This window comes from Populus alba, chromosome 6, assembly GCF_005239225.2.
Source record: "Populus alba chromosome 6, ASM523922v2, whole genome shotgun sequence".
In the NCBI taxonomy this organism is placed as follows: Eukaryota; Viridiplantae; Streptophyta; class Magnoliopsida; order Malpighiales; family Salicaceae; genus Populus; species Populus alba.
The window spans coordinates 25,071,477-25,098,559 of record NC_133289.1 but is presented as its reverse complement, the minus strand read 5'-3'; the positions used below and the strand labels follow the sequence as shown (position 1 = coordinate 25,098,559).

The 27,083-nt window shown below is 36.3% G+C and overlaps 3 protein-coding genes across 3 annotated transcripts; 2 read left to right on the top strand and 1 right to left on the bottom strand.

Annotated features, from left to right (window-relative positions):
- The first annotated feature begins 2,251 nt into the window (after positions 1-2,251).
- On the top strand, positions 2,252-5,519 carry LOC118027529 (3-hydroxyisobutyryl-CoA hydrolase 1). Its single transcript, XM_035030903.2, has 14 exons — positions 2,252-2,293; positions 2,399-2,479; positions 2,655-2,723; positions 2,865-2,928; positions 3,014-3,093; positions 3,217-3,300; positions 3,687-3,771; positions 3,847-3,932; positions 4,025-4,146; positions 4,248-4,308; positions 4,408-4,506; positions 4,608-4,709; positions 4,989-5,030; positions 5,127-5,519. The coding sequence occupies exons 1-14, from the start codon at positions 2,252-2,254 to the stop codon at positions 5,265-5,267; spliced, it is 1,158 nt and encodes a 385-aa protein (XP_034886794.2). The 3' UTR covers positions 5,268-5,519.
- Positions 5,520-20,465: 14,946 nt separating this feature from the next.
- LOC118027526 (RNA-binding KH domain-containing protein PEPPER) lies at positions 20,466-24,832 on the top strand. Its single transcript, XM_035030899.2, has 6 exons — positions 20,466-20,957; positions 22,142-22,406; positions 22,846-22,994; positions 23,064-23,336; positions 23,948-24,142; positions 24,469-24,832. The coding sequence occupies exons 1-6, from the start codon at positions 20,661-20,663 to the stop codon at positions 24,664-24,666; spliced, it is 1,377 nt and encodes a 458-aa protein (XP_034886790.1). The 5' UTR covers positions 20,466-20,660; the 3' UTR covers positions 24,667-24,832.
- Positions 24,833-25,043: 211 nt separating this feature from the next.
- On the bottom strand, positions 25,044-26,618 carry LOC118027527 (tRNA (guanine-N(7)-)-methyltransferase). Its single transcript, XM_035030900.2, has 2 exons — positions 26,459-26,618; positions 25,044-26,071 (listed from the first exon to the last, which is right to left on the bottom strand). The coding sequence occupies exon 2, from the start codon at positions 26,050-26,052 to the stop codon at positions 25,294-25,296; it is 759 nt and encodes a 252-aa protein (XP_034886791.1). The 5' UTR covers positions 26,053-26,071; positions 26,459-26,618; the 3' UTR covers positions 25,044-25,293.
- Between the last annotated feature and the right edge of the window lie 465 nt (positions 26,619-27,083).

Sequence of the window (27,083 nt, the reverse complement as noted above, 5' to 3'; positions counted from 1 at the left end):
AAGGACCGAATGAAAAAGGTGCTAAAATAAGGAAGATGATTGAAGATAAAATTAGAAGGAATTTTGCCAAAGGAAGAAATTGAAGAAACCACGTTTTTACTTGCATAACTAGCCTGCTTTTTTTTTTTTCTTTCCTTTTTATCTGCAATTTCCTATTTGATTTCTATATTTCTTTCACTTGAATGGAGAGCTGCAGACCATGTTTTTATTGCCTCATTGCAAAGGGAGCAGCTAGCTCTATGGAAGGAAAGAAAGGAGCCGCACCATCCTCTAAAATACTGGAAAGAAATCATATATGATAACAAAATTAGAATCAAAATATTTGGTTTCATATTTCTGTTCACCTGAGATTACACCCTAGAGTTAATGTAATATATCTTTCCTAAATAAGAGTTGTGATTATGCTACATAAACCCTTTACTAACCTAGCGGGAGAGGAGATCAAAAGAAAGAGAAGAAAAATGCAAGAGAGGCAGGGAGTAAAGAAAAAAAATGTAGAAAACAGAGGGAGTTTCTTTCTTGCATTCTTGCGTTACTGAGAGGAAAGAGGAGAAAAAGAAAGAAAGAGCAGAGAAAATAGAAACGCAAGAGAGGTAGAAAAACCAAAAAGAGCAAGAGAACATAGAAGGAAGAACGTCCAATTCACTAGCACATCATAACTTTAGTGTCTCTGTTTCGTCCGTCATTTACCGGTAGCTCAGAAGGCACACATGAGCTTTTTCTTTCAGTCTTTGGTTTCTCCTTTGTTATTTTTATACTAGGCATTTGGTTGTAAAGCTATTTTTTTCCCTCTAAATAATTGGTTTCTATTTAGACAAAGCCAACACTTACGCATTACTCTTTCATGATGTTTGAGTTTAGCGGCAGTCCATGTAAAAGGGGTTGCTTCATGTTTAGGAATGTTTACATTTAGGGACCTTCATTGTGTGTGTTCTTTGCGCCGCTGGAGGAGAGATTAGCCGTCATGGCTTTTACATTTAGAGAGCATGCTTCCACTTTTTTTTTCCTTGCTGTCTGCGTGGGATGAGTTGGTTTTGAATTAATTTTTGTTGTTGCTTTAAGCTTATTATAAATATTACAATATATATATTGTGACGATTGGTTAGTTTTTATTATGATTTTTGTGTTTAATTGTGATGCTTGTGTTTTGATTAAAAAAAAAATTAAAATTTTTCTTGTATGTTGCATACGACCAATACCTTAACATGTTTTGAACGCTCTTTGTTTTATGCAAAAAATATTGAAAGTTTCAAAAATATGTTTTCGCATGGATTTCTTAAACACAACAAAAATTATTTTCTTGCATTTCTGGATTTTACAACATGCTTGTAAAACTCCAAAGAGTATTGGCCAATATTCCAAGAAAATAAAAAATCTTATTTGGGAGGAATTCATTATTATTCACCATTAATGTTTGGATAAAGAAATCTCAAAGGGATGAATATCCAAAATATTATTGGGAATAACTTGTTATTATTCACTGTTAATATTTGGATAAATAAACTCTAAGTGGTAAATATCCAAAATAATTTTCTAGAAATAATAAGTTATCACATATCCTGAAAAGAAACCTTGATTATAATTGAAAACATTTCAATTATAACAGAAAAATAATAGTAGCTTCAGCAACTTCCGAATGAGAAAGTTCTTGTATTGTTTCACTGTATATCTTTTTGGCTGAGCAAGAAACCTGCTCTTATACATGATACATGCTACTCATAACTAAATCCTAGAATTTAGGATTCAAGTACTCATCTCCTACCATTCAATCATTGGAGGCTACGATTTTTACACCTAGGCAAGAAACGGTTATAATAGAAAAACAACAGTAGCTTCAGCAACTTCCTGTAACAGAAAGTTCTCTTCATTTCTTCATTCTTCTCATAATAGCCTGCAGGATTAACTTCTGAACTTGGATTTAATCTTAAGTAAACATCTGTTTTTTTTTTCAATTTGCACCTAAAACTTTAGTTTTGATTAAAAGGGATAAATAGATAATTTGCCGTCCCTTCATTAATCACCATTGGTGTTCTTATCAGAAGTAGTGGAGATCTCATGATCGAAATCAACTTGAATATTACGCATACCCATCACAAGATGGCTGCCCAAAAATTTACCAACCAGTCTGTTGTTTTCTAGTGGCTGCTAGTGTTTATAAAAGGATTGTTTTTGGAGTCGTCAACAACAACAAGGCTAGCTAGTTTGCCGACTTGTGTTTTGGGACCAGGAGAGACTATCAGTTCCATCTCTAATGGCTATGATCCGGCATTCCTTCGACAAGGATGTTAATCAGGCACATGCACTTTCCATTTTCATTTCTCTGTTGCCACATTTCCTTGCGATTTCAAACCAGAAAAGATTTTCATTTCTTTTCATGTGATCATTTTTTATCCTCTAGGTGCTATTTGAAGGAAATTCATCTGTGAAGAAGATCATATTGAACAGACCACAGAAATTAAACTGCATCAACCATCACATGGTAGATAGATCCTTTCTTCCTTCGAGTATATTGTACAAAGAAAGAAACACGATTCCTTTCCTGTGTAATATTACACGTTTTCCCTTTTACTTCAACACCATCGACTTTCTTTGTCGCTAACCTGCTCATAAGAACAAAAAAACCTTGATATACTAATTGTTTATTTTGTTGACAGATCTCTGAAATGACAAAGAAGTTGAAAGCCTACGAGGTTGATCCTGAAGTCAAAGTTGTGGTATTGAAGGTATAAGTGATTACAAAATCTGCTAGAATATGAATCATATATTAACTAACTAACTTTACAGTACATGATTCAACCCTATCAGTATTATACGTTTCACTAATGCCGCTATTGTCTAACCACACTCGGCTACATCTAATGCAGGGAAATGGGAAGGCGTTTTGTGCAGGTGGTGATGTTGTGGCATCATATATTTATATGGTCGCAGGTGAAAATCATCTTCAATGAAACCTTCAAGTAATAAGCAAATGTTTGATGCCATTTATTAATGTTTATCTTCTTGGATGAAGCAGGGCATTGGAGTCATGGGGCAAATACTTACAAGAAAAGTCTCATTCTGGACTATGTAGTTGCCACATATGGAAAGCCTGTGGTATGCATACAAGATTATCTGGCTCCATCAATATGCACATTCGAAATGTCAATAATATCCTGTAATTCTTCAGTCTAATTATCATCTGGAATAGATTTTGATGTATTCTGTTGGACATTGAAGGTTGCACTCATCGATGGAATCGTGATGGGGGCTGGTGCTGGTCTATCTATGCATGGAGCATTCAACATTGTCACTGAAAATACTGTATGCTTCTGCTATATTTTAACCCCTTTGACAATTTACAGAGTCAAGGCCTTCTGATGGAAACTCAAGTAGGAATAGAAGGTTTCAGAAAAGTTTCCGAAAGGTGTTTGGTATTTTATTTCTTGATGATAATGTTCTAAGATATTGTTAACCGATAAAAATAACCCTAATCCATATTATAATATAACCTAACATAGTTGATTCAAATAAGAACTCAGAACTCTTTCAAAACCCAGAACTCCTTAACTTTGAGATCCTAGTCCTGCCGTTTTTTACTTCAAATTCGACTCTGCTGTAATTTTGAAGATCCTTGGTTCTCATCACCTTCATGTAACTAGTTTCATGTGTGCATCAACTCTTATTGATAGAAGAACTTGCATATACAGGTGTTTGCAATGCCAGAAACAGCAATAGGACATTTTGTTGATGTCGGGGCATCGCATTTCCTTTCCAGGCTCCCTGGGTTTTTTGGTAACTACTTAAAATTAACCCTATCTACTTCAACAATATCTGTACGGATTTTCATACTTTCTCATTTTTATTTAGGTGAATATTTGGGACTTGCTGGAACTAGGATAAGAGGGGAAGATATGGTTGCATGTGGCCTTGCAACTCATTTCGTCCTCTCAAAGGTACTGATGCCTTGGAAATTTACATGATCGTGTATATTTTCTTATATACCTTCAGGTTTGCATAATTCAAACCTTTCTTTCTCTTTGCATAGGATCTCCATTTAGTGGAAAGTGCTCTCGATGAAGTAACTTCTTCTGATACCGACAAAATTTCTAAGATCATCAGCAAATTTGAGCACAAACCAAATGTGAAACAGGTTGGCGTTTATAGCAGGTAATCATCAGGTTCTTCGAGAGAATTTATCTACTTTCTCCGTTATATTCTATTGTCAGCCAAGATTGTTCCTGAATTCTGAATGTCCAATCATTAAACAGATTGGAGATTATTAACAAATGTTTCTCAAGAAAAACAGTTGAAGAAATACTATCATCACTAGTAAGCTCTTATACATTGCAGAAAGAAACGTACTAATCATAGAAAGCCTCAAATATTAGGAGTGCTTGCAATATGATGTTGTTTGACTTGTTTTATCAGGAGATTGAGGCAGGAAATAGAACAGACAAGTGGGTTCTAGAGGCAATAAAATCCATGAAGGCGGCCAGTCCGATAAGCCTGAAAATTTCTCTTAAATCGGTATGTAATGAGGGATTTTAAGTCATTAGTATTATATTTTTACTAATTTAATGTATATTTGTTTATATCTCGAATTTATAAAATTCTTATATGGTGATTAGATAAGTGAGGGCCGCACGCAAGGACTTGATCAATGCCTCGCTCGTGAATATAACATTTTTTGCCACATTATGAGAAGAACAGTGAGCATGGATTTTTTTGAGGTGATTGAAACATCATGATAAAAACCTAAATATTAGTATTTAAGATAGCAAAGTATTTGGTTACTGTTTCAAATAGTCAAGACGGAAACATTAAATATAAATGAGACATAATTTCCTGTAATTTATATTTTAAAAATACAAAAATACACTTTAAAACTATTATAGAAATGTTTTTCATTGCCGTCTCTTTAATTAAACACAATTTTATCTTCATTTATAGCTGTCATTTTTATCTCATAACAGTAACCAAACAAAACCTAATTTAACTGTTTCCTACAGGGAATAAGAGCCATGTTACTGGACAAAGACGAAAATCCCAAGGTACATGCATGCAGTACTACTATGTGCGTGATATTGCTTTGTATCCATGACATACATAATGCAATGATCAAATCTCGATTTCTTGTGTTGTAACAGTGGGAGCCTGCAAGATTAGAGCTAGTGAGTGATGAAATGGTGGGCCAATATTTCTCCAGAGTCGATGAAGATGACTGGGAATCCCTTCAACTCCCTGCTAGATCCAGCTCAGTCGTCGATCTTAGGAGGCCAAAACTTTGAAACTAGGAAAATAAAAATAATATCCATCAGTACTACTTCACCTCTAGAAATGCCTGGCTTATGTATCTTTAATTCCAGGACAGGAAATGCCTGCTCAAAATCTGTAGAATATATTACAGAAAAGATGTTAAAATTAACCTCTAGAAATAATTGAATAATTGAATCCCTCATGGTTACAGTATCTAGTACTGTCAAATTAAAGAAAATGGAGGTTAATTTATTTGTTTTTATTTTATTAGCATCAACTATATAAACCCTAAACAATATATATTGATTGCTGGATGATGGGTTTTACTAATTCTTGTTTTCATTATTTAATTGTTTGCAGCTGTCCACAATCATTTATATATATGTTGGATTTAAAACGTGTTGCTCATTAGATTAAAAAATATATATTAAAAAGGACAGTGGGCTCGTCCATATTTAATGTAGAATAATGAAAAGCCAACAAAAACTATTTAGGTTCTATTTATTTGCAGGAAAATGAATTCTTTTTAAAAAGTAAATTTTGAGGAAAGTGAATTTCTAGAAAGTATTTTTCCATGTTTAATAGTGTTATGAAAAAATGAACTGGAAAACACTTTCCAGTGTTTGGTTGTATTATGAAAAATGAACTGAAAAATAATTTATTAATAAATTAATTTTTTTTTCAAATTTATTTAATATATATAAAATATTTAATATAAAATATTTACTCATTTACAATAAAAAAATGAAATCTAAAAAGTATAATGATGTATTTTTTTTTATTATATCCTATATTCATACATAGCTTATTTTATAAAATATAACTATATATGTCATATTATATTATAGAGAAATAAGCTTGTGGAATATTTTAAAAAATAAATACATATAAAAATATTTTTTATAATTTTTTGGATAAATATTTTTTTACGGATAAAAATAATTATCTCTTTAATATCTTTTTAATATCCCTTTAATATATATCAAATACTCTTTTTTTTTTTATTTGTTTGCGCAATTTGTACGAATTAAGATTGTGTTTATGGAAGTTATGTCATCAGTATGAGTGATTGAATTTTATGGTACATGCTTGTTCTTTACTTCTTTCAACTCTCAAAAAATCACAGCCGCTAAAACCCTACCCCTTTACGATCGCCACAACCAACCTCACTCCATAACCTCAACAACCACCAGAAGCTGCCGCTCTAGCCACCCTAATCCTTAAATCATCAAACCCACGAGCTGGGCTCATGAAAACAGGTGACGATCTTATTATAGCAAGTCTTGGATCGAGACTTAAGAGCAGCTAGCTAGCGTTTGGGCAGAATCAATGATAAGAATGGAATCGTGCCTGTTCAATTAACTACAGATTTGAAGCCTGGAGTACCAAGTAAGAAATCCTTTCTTCTCAAGTCAAAGGCAGAATTACAAGGACCAAGTAAAAAAGTGGCATAATCGCATTAGCAGACATCTCTTATCACCGAGTAACTTCCAAGGACAGTGGGCTCGTCCATATTTAATGTACAATAATGAAAAGCCATCAAGTCTATTTAACGAGGGTTAGCTCATTGTAGAAAAAACTGAAGAATCACCGTACATATAGTGACCGTTTCCACGCCATCAACTCACCAAAGACATGGGTCATATCCCCTCTCCAGCAAAACTTGGATATTTGTGAGCATGTTTGTTTTTGAGCATCATCCATCTTTCTTATGTTTGTTTTTTGAAAAATAATTTTTTAAAAATAATTTTTTAAAATATTTTTGTATTTGTTTGTTAATAGAAAAGTTAATTAATAAAAAATACTTTCCAGTTAATAGAAAATATTTTCTAGTTAATGGAAAATATTTTCCGGTCAACAGAAAACACTTTTCAATCAAAGAAAAATTTAACTTGGTTTTCAGGAAAGTGGTTTCTGGGAAATTATTTTCTAAATTTTCTTGAGTTTGTTTGCCATTAAAAAAGTTGGTCAATGGAAAACAATTTCTAGTAAAAAGAAAAAGTTTGACTTGGTTTTTAGAAAAGTGTTTTCCTGAAAAATTTGGGCGGAAAACACTTTCTGGAATTTGTGAAAAATTTAGAAATGGCATTATTTGTTGATTATATCAAATTTGATCCTTAGACTTTTAATTGCTATATATATTTTGTTTTGAATATTTATTTTTCAATATCATCTCTTAAAATTTTATTTTTATATTAACTTTGGTTCTTATTTTTAGAGAGGGGAAAAAATAGAGGGTAAAACTTGAGTTCAAAGGGTAAATCTTGATTTTTTCTAAGATGAAAATAAATATCAACACCTAGTATATATGATAATGTCATAAGAGGCAATGGATCTTTGATCTCTTCCTAATTAAGTCCTATATTTTTTAGTCTGGTATTAGGAGTGCTTGCAATATGATGTTGTTTGACTTGTTTTATCAGGAGAGTGAGGCAGTAAATGTTGCGGAAAAATGGATTCTAGAGGCAATAAAATCCATGAAGGTAGCCAGTCCGACAAGCCTGAAGATTTCCCTTAAATCGGTATATAACGAGGGATTTTAAGTCATTAGTATTATATTTTTGCTAATTTATTGTATATTTTTTTATATCAAGAAAGATAAATTTATATATGTTAATTAGACTAGAGACGACCGCACGCAAACATTTGATCAATGCCTTGCTTGTGAATATAATATTTTTTTGCATGTTATTAGAAGACAGTGAGCAATATATATGTTTGATAATTTCTGTTATTCATGACATAAATCACATGATGTAATGATTAAATCTCGATTTCTTGTGTTCTAACAGTGGGAGCCTCCAAGATTATTAAAGCTAGTGAGTGATGAAATGTTTGACCGATATTCCTCCAGAGTTGATGAAGATGACTGGGAATCCCTTCAACTTCCTGCTAGCTAGGTCTAACTTGCTCGACAGTGCTATATATGAGGCCAAAACTTCGATACCAGATTGAGAATGAAAAATACCGAGATTAAATTGATTGATAAATATTAAAAATATTTAAATATCAAAATTCAAGAGGATTGAGAATAAAAATATATGTTTGCTTAAATATCAGTTGTTTCAATGTTATAGCCTTGAAAATTAATACATATCTGCCCACGAGGCCTTAATTACTCTGTCCGTGTTGGAATTTCTCAATGCTACGTGCTACTTCAAAATGAGATCCTCCATTTTGAAGTATGTTAACTTTTTTTATTTTTAAAAAAATCAATTTGATCATCATTATAAAGGCATATGCTAATGAATAAAAAATATCTTAAGACCTTGCTCATTTATTTGGTTTGATTATCTTAATCAACTAATAAAATTCACATAGAATGTTAAGTAAATTGGTTTTCATTATTGCGCTTGACATTTAATTAGTAATTGGATAGTGGATTAAGATAAAGGAGTTTCTCATAAAACAAAATAAAATAGTAATCATTTTATCTCAATCCACCGCTTTTCCAACGACCAAAACTCTCCCAATCCACCACCCTCCCCTGCCTACCAAACCTATCTTAATCCACCACTTTCCCCTTGCCACCGCAGCAAGACCAGACCAACATGCTCACATTTTGTTGCAATCATCTGCAGCAACCTTACCGACTCCTAAATATCCAAATTGCCATGTTACCTTTGCTCGAAACTCTGCCTCTACCCCTGCCTTACCCTCTGCATCAACACCAAAAGCCTTGGCTTGTCAACTTATGACATTGCCCCTCCTATCTCGCAACCTATTAAGCTATTTTTTAAGAGATTTCCTTCTTGGGTTGATTATCAAGATCTGAAAAAGACTTTCCTTAAGTTTGGATGGGTTACCAAGTTGTTTCTCTCCAAGCGAAAAACTGCTCTTGGTCGACACTTTGGATTTGTGGACATATTATCTCTCATGCCTGTTAATGACCTTTGTGATCACGCCAACAACCTTTAGTTTGACACTTACAAGCTAAGAGTAAACCCAGCCAAACATCGTCCCTTTAATCCTGCCTTAATACCATCAAAAACCCTACCTAAACCTGCTCCACCTCATAAACCCAAGCTTCTGTTTAGAGATACCAGATCTTTTGTTGAGGTACTCACGTCCACAAAGCCTCAAGTGGTCTGTGATGAGAGGAGATTGATACAATACGACTCCATAGACGAGGACAAGGAATGGTTGCGTAGGAGCTTAGTGGGAAAGATCTTGCTAAATGCTGATGTAGCAACCATGAAGGAAATGGTATTAAAATCAATTGAGAAAGCTGTGAGCTTTATATTCCTAGGAGCTAGCCAGGTGATCGTTACTTTCAAGGACCAGTTAGCTTCACTGAAGGAACAAGATAATGCAAGGTCTATACTATATTCTTTACTCGGTAACCTCAGACAGTGGGAAGCAAGGATTTGTGCCTATGATACGCTTGCTTGGTATCCATGTTTGGGCTACCGATGGAAGGTTCGAATAGGAATTGCATTGATGCCCTCCTGTAGAGTTGGGGAAACATTATTGGCTATGACACGTCATGTGTTAGCTAGGGATCCATATCGGGTATAATAGTTCTTATCAGAACAACTAAGCTGGAACCTTTACAAGGTCAAGTGCTACTCAAACTTGATGTAATTCAGGTTGAGGTTACTTTGACAGAAATAAAAGGCAAGTACATCCCCTCCCTCACAACAGTCAAGCATTCCATGGACATCTCACTTTACATAGCATTGGTGCTATCTGATGATGAAGAGGACGATCAAGGTGTTGCTTTAACGAGGGCAACATTATCCCACAGAGCTACAGGACAACGTGTAGAATTTGAATTTGATCCCATTGATGTGTTGGGAAACAATAATCCAATTGACAGTGCATTCACCGAGCATGTCATGCCACCTATGTACCTCTATCTAGAAATCACAAAGCCATGCAAACAAGCAGCTTTAACCAAGGAGAGTTTTTATGAATTTGATAATTATTTAGCCCTTGTACGATATGATTATGCTAAGGTGGCTGCAGCTGATTGTAGGGTTGTAGTTGGGCAACACATTGTTTGTCTCTCTGAAGGAGAAGAATTGGATCAAGAGAAGGGTTATACTAGTGGAGAGCCTAAGAAAACGAGCCGAAAGCAAAGGCAGAAACAACCCATCATAGGCCTAGCAACAAAGGCTACCTCAACAAACATTGGGCCATCCTTTGTAAACTTCATAAATCATATTGCTGACCTATCTAAGCTTTGCAATCTTGAATTAAGAAATAAGAAATCTCAAAAACACAGAGCAAAGAGGATCAAACGCAGAACATGCTCTCTTTCGAGAAGGAAATCAAGCAAACTGGAAAACCACAGACCTAAGCAATATGAGACAGTAATTATAGAGTATTTAGTGTCTAACAATGGAATTAAGAATTGAAATGCAATTATCAATTCTGGGAAGGAACTAGCGGGTGACGATGAGGCAAGTAGCTTGCTCTATCAATCCTCTTCAACTTCTGGTACCCAAGCTCATGATCCTTTACTGTCTGACTCTTAGGAGGAAGTAAATTCTTACTAGGAAGTGGGAAAAGCTATTCTTTAAGTGCATGATGATAATCGATTGATGACACAAACACTACAGGGATTCATAGACAAAGAGCAAAAGGAGTGGTTACGAAGGAAAAAGGCGTAAGTTAATTTTCTTAACCAGTATGAAGGTATAGTTCTTTCAACCCATTTTATGGGTAGTATTGTTGTTTGGAATGTATGTGGACTATAGGGCAGAGATAAGAAAAAATGTGTAAGGAATTTGGGTAGGAAATTTCATATTGATGTTCTAGGTATATTAGCAACAAAAATGGAAAATATTAATGATTGTATAATTAGCTTTGTCTAGGGTTATCATTCTAGGGACTGGTATGCAGTTCCTTCATTAGGCCTTTCTAGAGGGATTTTATGCATATGGAATCCAGCTTCCTTTTGTGTCTCCAGATGTTCAGTTTCTATGAATGGGTGTATCTTACATGTTGAAGGTATCTTTACTCGTTACAATTTGAATTGCCTGGTATCCTTTATTTATGCTCCGATTGATGGTATCCTAAAGAAGGAATTATGAGACTACTTGATTGCTTTCAAAGACAGTGTTAGCACACCATGGTGTCTCATAGGCAATTTTAATGAAACCTTGTCACCTTCGGATAGAAAAAGGTGATTCTAAAGTATCTGCTTCTATGACAAGATTCAAGCATTGCATTGATGGCTGCAAACTTATTGATATCTCCTTAAATGGGAAAATGTTTATCTGGTCAAGAGGTAACGCGGCAAGTCGCATTGATAGAATTTTCATATTAGGTGATTGGCCGCAATTTCTTTCAACCTTTACTTTATTCGGCCTCCCAAAGTTTTCTTCTAACCATAGACCTCTACATCTCTTTTTAGAATCTACAAATTGGGGCCCAAAACCATTTCGATTCATGAACTGCTGGTGGTTGGTGTCTAATTTCAGGCAGATGATACAGAGCTTCTAGAATACAATCTTGGTCTCAAATTCTGGTGGAAGGAATATAGTCCTAGCTTTCAAGTTGCTAAAAGAGAGATGTAAGCAGTGGAGTAAAGATGTTATGGGCAGCATGTCTAACCAAATCAAATAGTTGGAACTAGAAGCTAACTCCCTCGACCATCTCAAAGAATGCAGAGACCTGTTTAGCTGTTGAATTGACTAGAAGCAATATCATTGCCTTTAAAACTAGAACTTTATATAGAATGCAAGAGTCTGTTTGGAAACAGAAATCAAGGGTTCAGTGGTGCAAGCTTGGAGACAAAAACACTTGTTTTTTTTTTTTTTTTCATTTAGTTGCAACAATAAGACAAAAAAGGAATCATATTTTATCTCTGAAGGTTGATGGCAAGATGTTGTCTAATCTTATTGATGTGAAGATAGCTATCTTTAATTTCTTCAGTAACTTATACTCCCATCATGACAGATCGGGGCCCTCATGTTGTCACCTGGAATTTCAAATGCTACAACCCTCATCCTCGACTGCTTTGGAATGCCCGTTTTCTACAAAGGAAATCAAAGCTGCGGTTTGGGACTGTGAAGGAAATAAGGCACCAGGTCCTGATGGTGTTAATTTTGTCTTCATCAAGAAAGCTTGAAGCATTATAGGTGGGGACATTACCCGAATGGTTGAAGAATTTTATCGATCTAACCTCCTCTCTTTAGGCATCAATAGCTCCTTTGTTACCCTTATCCTGAAGATAAATTGTGCTGCAAAGTTGGCGGATTTCAGACCTATCAGTTTGGTGGGAAGTTTGTACAAGATTATATCAAAGATACTGGTAATCAGAATGAAACATGTTATGCTAGAAGTCATTACAGATAATCAAACTGCTTTCATCAAAAGGAGGCAAATACTAGATAATGTATTGATTGCAAATGAGGGTATTGCTTACATCAAGAAGAAAAAGGGTAAAGCTTATCTCTGCAAATTAGATTTTCATAAAGCATTTGATTATGTTATATGAGAATACATTAATGAAGTCATGGCTAGTATGGGTTTTGGAACTAGATGGCGAGGGTGGATTATGCAATGTATTTCCACAACAAAGATGTATGTACTTGTCAATAGATCTCCCACAGAGGAATTCAGCTTGGAAAAGGGATTACGTCAAGGAGATCCTCTCTCTCCTTTTCTCTTTAATATTGCAGTCCAGGGATTGAGTTGTATGTTGTAGTGTGGTTGTGGTATGGGATTGATTGAAGGACTACATTTCGACAAGACTGGTCCTATCTTATTTCACCTTCAGTTTGCGGATGACACACTTATATTCAACTCAACTTCCTTATCTAGTTTACAGAATGTAAAGCGTATCCTTTTGTGCTTTGAACTTATATCGGAGCTGAAAGTTAACTTCTACAAAAACAATATTATTGGAATGGGTATTGAAGATCATATATGTAACCACACAGTATAGATTCTTAGATGCAAGCAGGAACAACTTCCCATCATATATCTTGGTCTCCCCATCGGTGTAAATTTAAGCAGAATTTCGATGTGAAAGCCTATTCTCTGCAACATCAACTGCAGGTTGGCTTCATGGAATGGCATATTCCTATTCATTAGGGGTAGACTGTGTTTAATTAAATTTATCCTAAGTGACCTACCCATCTACTACTTATCTCTATTTCTCATGCCTACAACGGTAGCAACAACAGTTTAAAAGAAATTCAGATCCTTTCTGTGGTCAGGAAAAGAAAAGGTAAGAAATTATGTGTCGCACGTCAAAAAAATCTCCGCACGACATCGGCTGGCGATTTTTCGTTCATGTTTTGCTGATTTGGTTCTTTAGAGTCGCCACCTAGTATTTAATCAAGGGCTACTAGGAAACCCGAGTGTACTGGTCTCATCAGAAATTCACGGGTAAGGGACTGGTTGTGATTAGGAAAGGTATTAGCACCCCTAACGCACCCTACCTGAGGTAAGCTGCTTCGTGGACTTGATGTGTTAAAGAAGTTTTAAAATTCAATTCATTCATCGAATTTTAAAAAATACAACATACATGTAAGTTCATAATTCTTTATTCATGAACAAATTAGAATATTAAATTCTTCTTTATTCTTGTAATTTTATCATAAAAAAAAATCATTCATAAACAAAATACACACCACATATTTACTTTCAAGCTTCGTGGACTTGATATGATGTTAAAAATAAAATTTTAGCCAAGTTCTAAGGCTTTGATAAATCAATTATTAGTTCCCAGAATATATGTAGATACATGTTCTACATTTTTATGAAAAATACAACATGATTTTTATCTGTCCTTTAGATATTTGTGCATATAAATTAAATTTATTTTTTTTATTCAATACCATACATAAAAAAAACATACAAACACACACAAACATTTCCCTTTTTTTATTTATTTATCACTTTCTCTTTTCTTTTCTTTTCTTTTTGTTTTACATCTACATTTACATAATACAAATAAAAAATTCAAAAACCAAATAAAAAAATTACATCAAACAAATTTTAAATTACAAAACAGCCCCTAAAAACTCCAGGAATTGCAGGGGAGTCCTTCTGGAATGCGTGAACAAACGCGCCACCGCGTGAGACCAGCTGAAACGGGTGGATCTGGCTCAGCCTTTCCTCCCCTTTTTTTCCTCGCCGGAGGTGACCTGCAATAACAACAGAAAACGCAACAAAACAGTCGATTTTAATTTTTGTTCTTTGTTTTCAATTTATTTTTCTCTCTTCCTCTTCGTTTCGGGTCTGCTTCCCTCTCCGTCGATCTGTTCTTGTTTCTTCTTCTTCTCCGGTGGCAGATCGGTCATGGAGGAGGAGCTGGAGGAAGACGACAGACAGATCTAGGTCTGTGAGTGCCACTGTGTTCGGCTGTTCATGAAGAAACAGGCGAAGGCGGTGGCTTGCTTCTGTGGAGGAGACGCCGCTGCAAGGTTGGTCGGGCGGAGATGAAGAGGACAACGAGGCTGCTACTGGTGGCTTGGGTTCAGTGGAGGCTGGTCCGGCCGCTGGTTTGTGCGGAGGAGAAAAATGGGGAAGAGGGCAGCTGTGGAAGTGGGAGGAAGAGAGTCGGCCAGGGGGAAGAAGAAAAAAAAAGAAAATCTGAGGCAGGGGAATCGTCCGGTCAGTGGGGTTCGGTGAGGAGGGGGAAGACCGGCTGTGGAGTGTGGTGGTGAGCGGCTGAAAAAAAATCAAAGAAAAGGGGGGGCTTTGGTGAGGCCAAGAAGGAAAAAATGATTCGCCGGCTGTAAGAGGGAGAACCGGTTTTGATTTGGGTGTGTGTGGGTCTGTCTGGAGGGTGTTCGGGTGTAGAAAGGAGAGGATGAGGGGGAGCGGCCTGTTGGCTGCTGAGGGAGAAGAAAAAAAATCCAAAGGGGGGTGTGGGGGGCTGGCGGCTGCCTTCGGGTCCGGGAGAAGAAAAAAAATCTTAGGGTTTCTGTTTTTTTATGTTTTTTATTCCCTCTCCCCAAAATTACCAAATGACCCCCCCTCTCCTCTTTTGAGTTTTCAACCCATATTTATAGTTAAAATGTTGCCCGGGTATCAAAATTGGTCCTCAACTTTCTTTCTTTTGTAAATTTTGATTTTTCTTGTTTTTTTCTTGTATTTTTAAAAACGCGCAAAATCAACATCAATTCTATGAGAAAAATAATGATTTTAAAAATGACGCGTGAAAAGTCGAACGCGTTCGAAAAAACCTTTGAAAATTAAAATTCTTTTTTAGAAGACGTTGAAAATGCTAAAAACATTGCAAATATATTAAAAACATATTTTTTTGGATTTTTGTTGTTTTTCACTATTTTTGGATTTTTCAAAAAATTTATTAAAAAGGTGAGTCAAAAATTGGATAACAACATTATGCAATGTCAGTTGGGCAACAATTACTCTTTCAAAAAGGATTAGGGGTCTTGGGATTCAATCTTTAAAGGATAAAAACAAAGCTCTGCTGTATAAATGGTTATGGAGGTTTGGCTCGAAGGAAACAAGTTTGTGGAAAGAAGTGATCAAATTCATACACAACACTAACTGCTCCAGTTTGATGTCGCAAGCTCTTATTCCAGGAGCTAAAAGCACATAACCCGTATGATCAACCATTGCGTTAAAGACAACAGGTTATAGGATATTGTGTCTCATCAATCTATGGTTTTTATTAGAAATGGCAAGAGAATCGTGTTTTGGCTTGATACTTGGATTGAAAATTACTATTTAGCATATAGTTTTCCTAATCTTTTCCATTTATCCAATGATAAAGATGTCAGCATTGACAAGATAGGAATGTGGGATGGGTTTGAATGGATCTGGTTTTTCTCCTGAATAAGACCTTTGAGGGGTCAAAACTGTTGCTACCCAATTTTTGACTCATGTTTTTGATATATTTTCAAAAAAATCCAAAAATAGAGAAAAACAATGAAAATTCAAAAAAATATGTTTTTTAATATATTCTCGCCATTTTAGCATTTTTCAGCATCGTCTAAAAAAAAAGAACTTAAATTTTCAAAAGATTTTCAAACGCGTTCGACTTTTCACGCGTCATTTTTAAAATCTTTGATTTTCCTCATTTTGTCGACGTTGATATTGCTCGTTTTCAAAAAATACAAAAAAAATCAAAAAAATCAAAATTTACAAAAAGAAAGAAGTTGAGGGACCAAGTTGAAAAACCTAGCAATATTTCACCTATAAATACCAGTCTTCTCAACACATTTAAGGGGGGGATTTTGAAATATAAAAAAAAAACACAAAAAGAAACCCTAAACCTATCTTCATCATCAGGCAGCCGCCCCCCACCCTTGACATTTTTTTTCTTTCGAAACCAGCCAAACAGCCTGCACTTCCCGGACTTTTTTTTTTTTGCTGACAGACCCGACCAAAGGTTCTGCTCCCTCACCAGCACAACCCCGGACTCGGCATCTCCCTCAGCCTAAACAGATCCGCCGTCCCCTATTCCCTTGATTTTTTTCCTTCTCCCGGCATAAAGCAGCTGCCACACCAACACCCACCGGTTCACAGCTCCTTGACCTCTGCATTTTCCCCCCTTGAACCGACAGACCCAGACCGATCCTTTCATCTCCATCAACCCGAAGCTTTCCCCCTCAGCAACGTCTTCTTCACCTTCGATCTCTTCAGCCCGAACACAGCGGTGCTCACGGACCCATATCTGTCCGTCATCTTCCTCCAGCTCCTACCCAGCAGCGGCCACAGACCACCCGACAGCATCCCAACGACGGCGTCTCCGCCTCCCTGCTGCCAGCAACCCCACCTTCCTCTCCTTGGACCAACAACCTAACAGACCCGAGTCTCTCTTCTTCCCCAGCCGCCTCTGTTTCTGGCCAAAACCAGAGCGAGCCAAAGTGACAGCCAGCCACTGAAGTGGCTGAGAAGAAGAAGAAGCACTCCCCGCCACCAGATCGGCCATCGGCAGCAGAAACACTGACAGAAAAGGGAGAAGCCGGAGGAGCTGGACAAATCTAAAAAACAAAATAAAAACGATTGCTTGGGTGTTTTCTCTTGTTGCAGGTCACGGTGAAAGCCACCACGGACAGGGAAGAGAAGAGGGGAGGAAGCCATTACAGCCCCCTCACGCCGCCTGAATTTCAGGGCGGTGCGTGAACCCACGCCCCGCCAGTGGCGGCGGTGCGTGGGAAGACGCGTCACCACTGTTCCTGCGGGTGCACAAGTCCTTCCCTGCAATTTCTGGAGTTTTTAGGGACCATTTTGTAAATTTTAAAGTATTAATGTAATTTTTGTTTATTTATTTTAAATTTGTACTTTGTAAATATGGATGTAAAAGAAAAAGAAAAGAAAAGAGAAAGTAATAAATAATAAAAAGAAAGTTGTGTGTGTGTTTGTTTTTTATTTATGTTATTGAATTATAAAAAAAATGGACAAAAAGAATTAATTGTTAATTTAAATATGGTTAAATATCTCAAGGACAAATAAAATCAAGTTGTATTTTCCATGAAAATATGAGAACAAGTTTCTACATATATTCGGGGATTTAATAACTGATTTATTCAAGCCTTAAAATTTAATTAATATTTTAAATTTTCAAATCACATCAGAACACAAAGCAGCTTACCTCAGGTAGGGTGCGTTAGGGGTGCTAATACCTTCCCTAACCACAACCAGTCCCTTACCCGCGATCTCTGACAAGACCAGTGCATCAGGTTTCCTAGTAGCCCTCAATGAATTACTAGGTGGCGACTCTAACAAACGAATTCAAAGCAAACGCAACATTAACGAGAAAAATTTTCAGCCCGATGTCGCGCGTGGATTTTTTTACGTGCGACAAAAACAATGGTTTGTTAGATCAACTATATGACGTCCTCTCAATGGTGCACTTAAACAACGAGGCAGAGGATAGACTAATATGAAAGGACAACAAATCAAGAAGATTCTCCATTAAATCTCTATGTGGGTTGTTCAGTCCCACTCACTATTCTAACATTGGCTTCTCTTTTGCTGGGATCTGGAAAGGTATAGTCCCACCTAAAGTGGAGATCTTTTGTTGAATGGCTATTATTAACAGACTCAACACCCGAGGTGTGTTGGTTAGAAGAGGTGTTTTGGACAACTCAGATTCTAACTGTCCTATTTGTTTAATTGAGGAAGAATAAGTTGATCATTTACTTTTGCATTACCAAAAGCATTGGATCATCTGGTCGAAAATAATTAAGTGGTAGGGATTATCATGGTGCTGCCCAAAGAATTTGTTAGGCCTATTCTTTTAGTGGACTTTCATAGTTCATGGTAAATTTCAAAAGAAAGCATGGTTGATGTTGTTTTTCTCAGTGGCGTGGTCCCTTTGGCTTTTTTGAAATGACCTGATCTTTCAAAAAAAGTCACCGAACTATGATACAGTCTTATTCCTTATCATCACTCGGCTATGCTTATGGTTGAAAGCACTTTATCCTGACTTCCCCTACTCCTCTTCAAACCTGTTAAGATCGGCAGAAGGTCTGATTCGATGGTCTAATATTCATATTACTAGGACTGCTGTTATGTGGTCTCCTCCAATCATTAATAGCTTCAAGTGGAACGTGGATGGATCCTTTCTTGGAAAGCCTAAACTCTCAGGTATAAGAGGTGTCCTATGAAACCACCATGGTCATCTCCTTGGTTTTTTTTTCCTTGCCAGTAGGGATACTAAATTCGAATATAGCTGAGTTGAGAGCTGTTGTTAAAGCTATTGAGCTCTGAGCCTCAAATTGTTCATCATAAACATATTACTATTAAATTTGATTCTGCCAATGTAATTAGTTGAATGCATAATCCTCACAACAGGCCATAGATGCACTGAGAGCTCTTCTCCACAGTTCTGAGATTGACTAGATTTTTTGGCTTAATTACTTTTGCTCATGTGTACCGTGAGAGCAATAATATGGCAGATTGTATGACTAAGCAGGGAGTGCGAAGATTTAGTGATTTTATTGCTTGGTTTTGATCCATCATTCAGATTATGTCTATTAGGTTGCTAAATGTGCTTCTTTTTAGAGGTCCATATTCATTAGTGAGATGAATTGGAAATTCTTGGAAGTCTCCCCTAGATTTTGCTGTGATGTGATGGTTTGCTTGTGTAGATTTCAATGTTGCTTTCTTAAGCTAAATTTGATGTTTTTTTTTTTTTTTTTGGGCTTTTTTTCTTTTGATAATTCCTGTAAAAATTGATATAAGGCAGGTTCTGTAGTTTCCTTTTGCTAGTTTATAGTGTTTAATGAAATCATATATCTCTAAAAAAAAAATAGTAATCAGTTTGTCATTAAAAAAAAACTTAATGTGTTGTTTCTTAAATATATTTGGATTGAATGGTAAGAAAATCAATAAAAGAAAATTACTCTATTCATCGAGCTCCAATGGAGGGCATGGAATGCCGCCACCATTGTTTGCCGTCCCGCCACGGTACTTATCTGTTAAATTTAGTCTTCCTCGGGATTCTATCACTAGTTTTGATCCTTGTCTTGAATTCTCCTGTCAATCTGATTTTCATTCACTCCAGCTCCACCACCATGTTTTGTTGCTCCTCGAAGATCTTGCCAGCAATTGAGGCACATATCATGTTAGTTTTTTTTTTTTTTTCTAGAAAAAACAAGAACATGGTTACTTGCAGGCTCAAGGGTTGAGCAACAAATTGCTTGAATCTGGAACACCATGAGCAAGCTATGCTCCCATTCCTTTCCACAAGATGCGATAGCCTTCTTTTTTTTCTTTTTTATTTTTATCTTCCCACTGGAATTCTACTTTGTTGTTTTATTATTCGTTATATTTAAGTGGATTGCTAATCTAAAATCTTGTCATTCACATAATGCACCATATCATGGATCGCTAATCTTAAGCTTAGAATTTGAACATTTTTTTATAAGGTTTAATCAATGATTACACATGAATTGAATAGTAATTTAAAATTTTAATTTTTTAATTTAGATTGTTTATAAAAATTCAATCAACAACTTTCCCATAGTTTGGAGGTTCGAAATTTATTGATTGAACATGAAAAATCTTTTTATTTAGAGCTATTGTACCTTTGGGATTTCAATTTTAAATTTTAAGCAATTAATTTGTTAATTTTTTTGTTAAATCAAGAAAACAAAACCTATATTTTAATAATTTAACAATAACAAAATGCACTACCAATAAATTTTAAAATCTCAATTCAAAAAAAAATTGAAACATACGTTTGGTTGTTAACACCAAAACACAAGGAGAGAAGGTAATAGAAAAGGCCGAGTTATAAACCGGACTGGTTTTTATAACCATGTATTCACCCAATTCTCATAACTTTGGTTTCGAGCTGAGTTATAAACCGGACCGGTTTTTATAACCATTTAAAAAAAATTACCCGATTTCTTGTCGACGACACAAATTACTCGCTGCCCCTCTTTCTCTCTTACACCCAGAACCATTACGTAAACCCTAATTGATCCCAAACTTCTTCGATTAAACCCTAATTGAATTCCAAATTCTCTCAATCAATCACCAAAATGGACTTAACAGCCACAACAACGCTCAATTCAGATCCAAAAGAAGCAAACGCCGTTAACAAACAAGCAGAAACGGGAATGGATGCAGTGACGGAGGGAGGACAGCAACAGGGACAACCAAAAGGATCAGAGAAGTGGCCGGGATGGCCAGGAGATAATGTGTTTAGGTTAATAGTGCCGGTATCGAAAGTAGGAAGTATAATTGGACGCAGAGGAGAGTTGGTGAAGAAGATGTGTGATGAAACACGAGCTCGCATTCGTATTCTTGAAGGTCCCCTTGGTATTTCTGATCGAATTGTAAGTTAAAGTTTACTCCTCTTCGTTTTTTGTTTTGTTTTTTTTGCAATTTTAAGCATTTGTGCTTTTGTGGGTTTTTGCAACTTGGGGGGTTTGGGTGGTAAAGGTTGTGCCTTTTGTGTGAAAGATGAGATTTTTCTTTCTTGGTTTTTTTTTTAACTGAGAAGGATCAAGATTTGGAGTGTTTTGGGGTACAGGTTGTTGAGTTCAATGTATCTGTTGGCAGTTTGAGTTTTGTTGCAGCTTAAAAGAAATAAGATTGAGCTTTGTTAGATTATGTTAAGAAGAATCGAGCTTGGTGTTATTTTGAGCATTTTTTTTCAGTTAAATAGTGAAATCGGTTATGATTTTTTGGTGTTATAATGACAAAATCATGCTATGGGAAATCTGTTATGAATTGTTAGATACATATCCCATGTTTACGAGCTTGAATGAGCTGTATTTGGAAGTCTAATGCTGCCAAAATGAAAGCTCCTTAAAGCTGATTGCTTTGTTGAATTCAATAGGCCCTGAAGGGAAGCTTGGCTCGTTCTACTGTTGATGAATGCATATAGGATTGAAAAGCTCGTAGCTTTAATCTTAGAAGGCAAACCCTAAGAGCAGTTGAATTAACTTTTAGAACTGGGTCAAGATTTGGAATGTTGTGTTCAGATTTTGGAATTCATTCTGTTGAATTTGAGATGAAGTTGAACACATCTCTTTTAGTGGCTTTGAGTTTTCAAAGAAAAAAGGACTTAGTTCGATTATATTAACAAGGGTTGAGCTTGGTGTTATTTTGAGTGATTTTTTTCAATATAAATGAGTTAAGTGTAAAAAACCAAAATCATGAAATAGAAAAGTGTATATGAATCATTAAATATATGGCCCATGTTTATGAGCATGGATGGACACCATTTTGAAGTTCAATTCAACCCAAATAGAAACTCCATCGTGGGTTCTGTTTGCATGCTATAAGAAGCTGAACTTAGCCTTCATTGTGTTTGCTTGTTGAATTTAAAGCCCCTGAGGTGTGGGCTGCTTCTACCGTTGGTGAATGAAATAAGATGGAAAAGCTCTGATCTATTTGTAAATAGCCATTATGAGTTGAACAGTATGAATTATTTATGTTGTAATTTTCTTTGTATTGTGTCACAATTCTGCTCCCTGATGGAACTTCTGTGATTGATGTAGATGTTTCTTTTCAGGTTCTGATTTCTGGTAAAGAAGAGCCAGAAGCTCCACAATCTCCTGCAATGGATGCTGTAATGAGAGTGTTCAAGCGTGTGAGTGGTCTATCACCTGGTGAGGGTGACAACACTGGTTCAGCTGCTGCTGCTGCTGGCTCTGCATTTTGTTCCATAAGGTTACTGGTTGCATCTTCACAGGCAATAAACTTAATTGGGAAGCAAGGATCCATAATCAAATCAATACAGGAAAACACTGGTGCAGCTGTGCATGTTATGGCAGAAGGTATGCTTCAAGCAATTATTTTCTTCTTTAATTAAGCAATTATATTTGACCAAGTTGCATTTCCTTGAAAAATATTTTGAGCAGAAATTATTGAGGTAGTTGTGTGCTGTGCTATCTTTCTATTCCTCGCTAAATATTTACAGCTTCTATTTCAAACTTCAAGTTCTGTTCCTGTGTGTTGTTCCTCAATTTGTGTTTACCATCTTTAAGCTAGCTTTTAGAATACAGAATGTCTGTATAGACCCAAAATCTAAGCAACTTAAGTCCAGTTTTCACTAGAAGATTGTGACAGTTTAGTATTATATTTCCCTGGGCTCGATTTTCTGAGGCCCATTGCTAGGATTGCTGTATTGGTAACTTCTATATGCGCCATTATTTATCCGATTTCTTCTTCTTTTTCATGACCAGTACAAACTCTGATGCTCCTTTTTCCTCGTAGATGAGTTACCCTCATATGCTACTTCAGATGAGAGAATTGTGGAAATACATGGTGAAGCTATGAAGGTTTTTAAAGCATTAGAAGCAGTAATAGGACAGCTAAGGAAGTTTTTGGTTGATCATAGTGTCATTCCTATATTTGAGAAAACTGTAAGTTACACTTTAATGTTAGTGGATTATGGTTGTGAGAATTATGAAGTAATCCAAGTTCTTTTGCAGTACAATGCAACAATTTCACAGGAATGCCCTGCAGATGCACGGCCTGATATTGCTCAGCCCTCACTACATTCTGCTTATGTTCCCACAATTTCAAGTGGGATTGCTTCTGATTATTCCCTATCTTTGAAGCGGGATCCGTCAATATATGAACATGAAACACAATTTGAACACAGAATCTCACAACCTGGATTGTCAATTTATGGACAAGATCCTGGAATTGTAGGGTTCCGTTCAACTGGACTTGGTCGTGCTACTGCTCCTATTGTAACTCAGGTTGGTTTATTTATCCAGTTCTTATATTATGGTCCAATATGATTTTGAATTTCTTGGCTTACATTAGGAGTCTGATTGGTTATAGTTCTTCATGACATGCATGCTCATGTCAAAAAATGTGATGTTTATATTTTCCTGTGTTTTGGCAGCATGCCAAAGACTGGAAAGCCCTCATTATTTTCCTGTGCTTTGGCAGCATGCCTCGGGCTGATTGGTCATGGTTCTTCCTGACATGCATGCTCTTGTCTAAAAAGCCTGCCATTTATTTTAGAACATTTCTGGTTCCTAAAAATTTGCTATTAGGAAAATGATTCCCAAATTCCATGCCTCTTCTGCCCCAACTTCTTTGAATTTCATGTTTTTTATTTATCTTTCTATGCCCCAGCAGCATGCCCAAGACTGAGAATTTAATTGCAACGGGGAAACTGACAAGACATGTTAGAATGTGTGGCTTAACAGTTCTGTTTTCATTTTTTCTTGTAAGATCTTTAGAGTAAGCATACTCTGATCATTTGAAATATCATTTGTTTTTTTCATGGTTTACTTTGCTCTTATATCACGTCTCCATGTTACCTGGGATTGATTGAGAACACTGTTACTATCTAATTCAGGTGACACAGACAATGCAAGTACCTTTGTCATATGCTGAGGATATCATTGGTGTTGCTGGATCTAATATTGCCTACATTCGCCGTACCAGCAGGGCAATCCTTTCAATACAAGAGAGCAGAGGATTGCCTGATGAGATCACTGTGGAAATTAAGGGCACCGGTGCTCAAGTTCAGATGGCTCAACAGCTTATTCAGGTAGTTTTCTTTAATAAGGAGATACGGTAATTTTGCTACCTGCCAACATTTTTCCTCACCACTGCCCACCTCACACTCCCACGCTTGCATTTACATTTGTCTGCTTTGAGTGTCCATGTGCATGCACATTTGGACCTGGAATTCGTTCATTTCCACATTTTGGGTTTAATGTGCCCAGCATAAAATTTTGAAACTTGAGGACGTTCTGTTTATGTTCAAATCATAGAAATTTGGCAATTTTACCAACGGAGATGCGGCCTTAATTGATTATTTTGATTAGTCTCCCTATGACCTGCCTCTAATGTCTTGAATCTTCTTGTTTGCAGGAGTTCATTACTAATCACAAGGAACCAGCGTCAAGCATGTATGGGAAGATAGATGCGGGGTTAAGTGCATATTCACATATGGCAGAAACCGGCTACCCTTCATCTTCGTTCACATCACATCTAGGAGGGTATGGATCCTCAAGTATGGGAGGGTATGGATCGCCTGGTGCAGGAGGTTACAACAATTATAGATTTTGAATGCTTGTCTGTGCAATGCTCACATTGGATGCTTGTTTCAGCTATAGTAATTTGAAAAACTAGAGCCCTTTATTCACTGTTTTTTCAGTGATAGCTATTTCAGAAATAGTGAGTTTTGATGAAAAATCTCTTAAGCGATTTATTATTATTTTATTTTATTTTTTAATTCTTGGGGGTTTGGCTTTGAATCTCGGCAATGTCATATAGGTTTTCGCTCAAGTCCTGCTCGGTGTAGAGAAATTCTACGCTTACACCTCCATGCCCTGTTTGGCAGGAGAAAGAGAAAGGGGATGTGCAAAATCGAGTAAAAAGTCTTAACCACTGGATTAATGTCTCGTTTAAAATGCAATTTTAATTCTGCAAAACACCTATGAGGAGGATGATAATGCAAGGACCCTACTTTGAACCACGTTAAAGCCTGTCAGAAAATCAATAATCAAAGATCAATGAATATTCGGAAGGCTTAAACCTAGGACTTTTCGTATTCTAGGTTTCTTTGATGCCTTGAAGAATTACAGGCATAAATATTGTATAGATAAAAAGATGGTTACAAGATGAATGGTAACAAACGGGCGAAGGACGAATGCCAACGATGGAGCTTGAGCAGCCTAAGAGTTCCTAAATTTTTCAAAGGGATGGTGCGATACGTCTGTAGACTGCTTGAAAAGTCTGCCCCCCGTTCCTAGCAACCTTCTGCCCTTCTTCAGTTGCTGTCCTCAGGAGTTTCACAGCAGGATCTGCTTCGAGTTCCTCCTCTGCGAGGGCTTCAAACATGGGGTGATTCTCCAAACAAGTCTTCATCCAATCCCCAAGCTCTTCCACATCTGTAATTGAATAGATAATGCCACCAACCTCGAGAACATATGCATACTCATCAAGTAAATGTGGACTGATCACTCGGCGACGATGATTCTTCTCTTTGAAATGAGGATCAGGAAACAGGAAAAACATCTTTGTAAGTTGCCCCTTCTCAAAATAATTAGGAATGTATTTCATCGAATTGGTCCGAACCACAGAGACATTTTGATATTGACCTGGATTTGTTGTCCTCAACGCCAAAATCCGTTCCTTCACATACTCTGTCACCTTATCCCTAAGTTCCATCCCAATCATTAAGGTCTCCGGAAAAAGTGTTGAGAGACTAATCAGCAGCCCTCCAAACCCACAACCAACATCAGCAAACTGGACCTTTTTGATACTGCCAACTTCACCGGACGAGGAAAAGAACTGAGGGTAATGAAGCGAGTAGTCAACATGACTAGGAGAAATCGGAACAGGGAAATGCGAATCACTCAATGGATTGCTATGTGCTCTTGCTCGATAAAAACGCTTCCTAGGCAAGCCAGTTGACTTGCTGATTGTCGGGTTTGCCTCATTTTCTAACATGTCTGTCTATCCCCACCAGCTGCATAAAGGAATTCTCAGCCCCAAATCAAAGAAGCTTGAAGGGTTAAGCATTTTCATTCCATTTATGAATGAAAGTCTACCTAATAAAAGACGCCTCTTTCTCTTACATATAACAAAAAGTTGGCTTCTTTTTCAAAATGGAGGTGCCAATCATTAAAAAGATTACAAGTTTCCCCAAAACATTGAAAACCCATTTTTTTCAAAATAAGAAGCAAATTCACTAACAACATTCTACTAATCAAAGATCAAAATCATTAATCACTAATCATTAATCAAACAGACATCCAAGAACTAAATATGTTTCTCTTCTTCTTTCTTTTTTTGTTCTTTTCATTACGGTAACTGAAACAAAGTAATGCAAGAGAGGTAAAGAAAGCGATGGTACCTGAGAGTCTCTAGCTAATGTTGTCTGATTGCTCTTGAAACCTCTTCTAAATCGATAAAAATTCTAAACCAGTCACAAGCTACAACTTGCCTCTCACTTCAAAGTAGGGTTTCCAGTGTTTATCTTTGTGACCTGAAACTCGAGCCCATTTCAAGAAGCAAATGTTGGAAATTGAAACCTGGACTTGGCCCATCTGTTTTATATATTCTGACGAGCTAAAAGAAATGTATTTTGCCTTTAGGCTAGCTTCTCGGCCTAATTCTGTACGAGGCCCATGAGTATCTCTTAGTTTTGTTTTTTTAAATAAATGAATGAGAAATTTGAAGAAATTCATCCTAGTTTGAGCTATATATATAATTCAACTTGTAATTAGTCAAAAATATAATTACTCTTATAAAATTCAACTTGTAAGAAACTATCTTAAAAATATATTTATTTCATTTACTTGTCACTATCGATCTAATAAAATACATTTTTGTCCCAACATTAACCAAACCTAACATAAAAAGATAAAGTATAAATTCTTAAGAATAAATAAAATTAAGCTTTTTTCTCCTTGCAAGAAGGTTATTAATTTGTGTATATAATTTTCTCCCCTGGCTTATAATTCGTGCCCCTAGAAGGC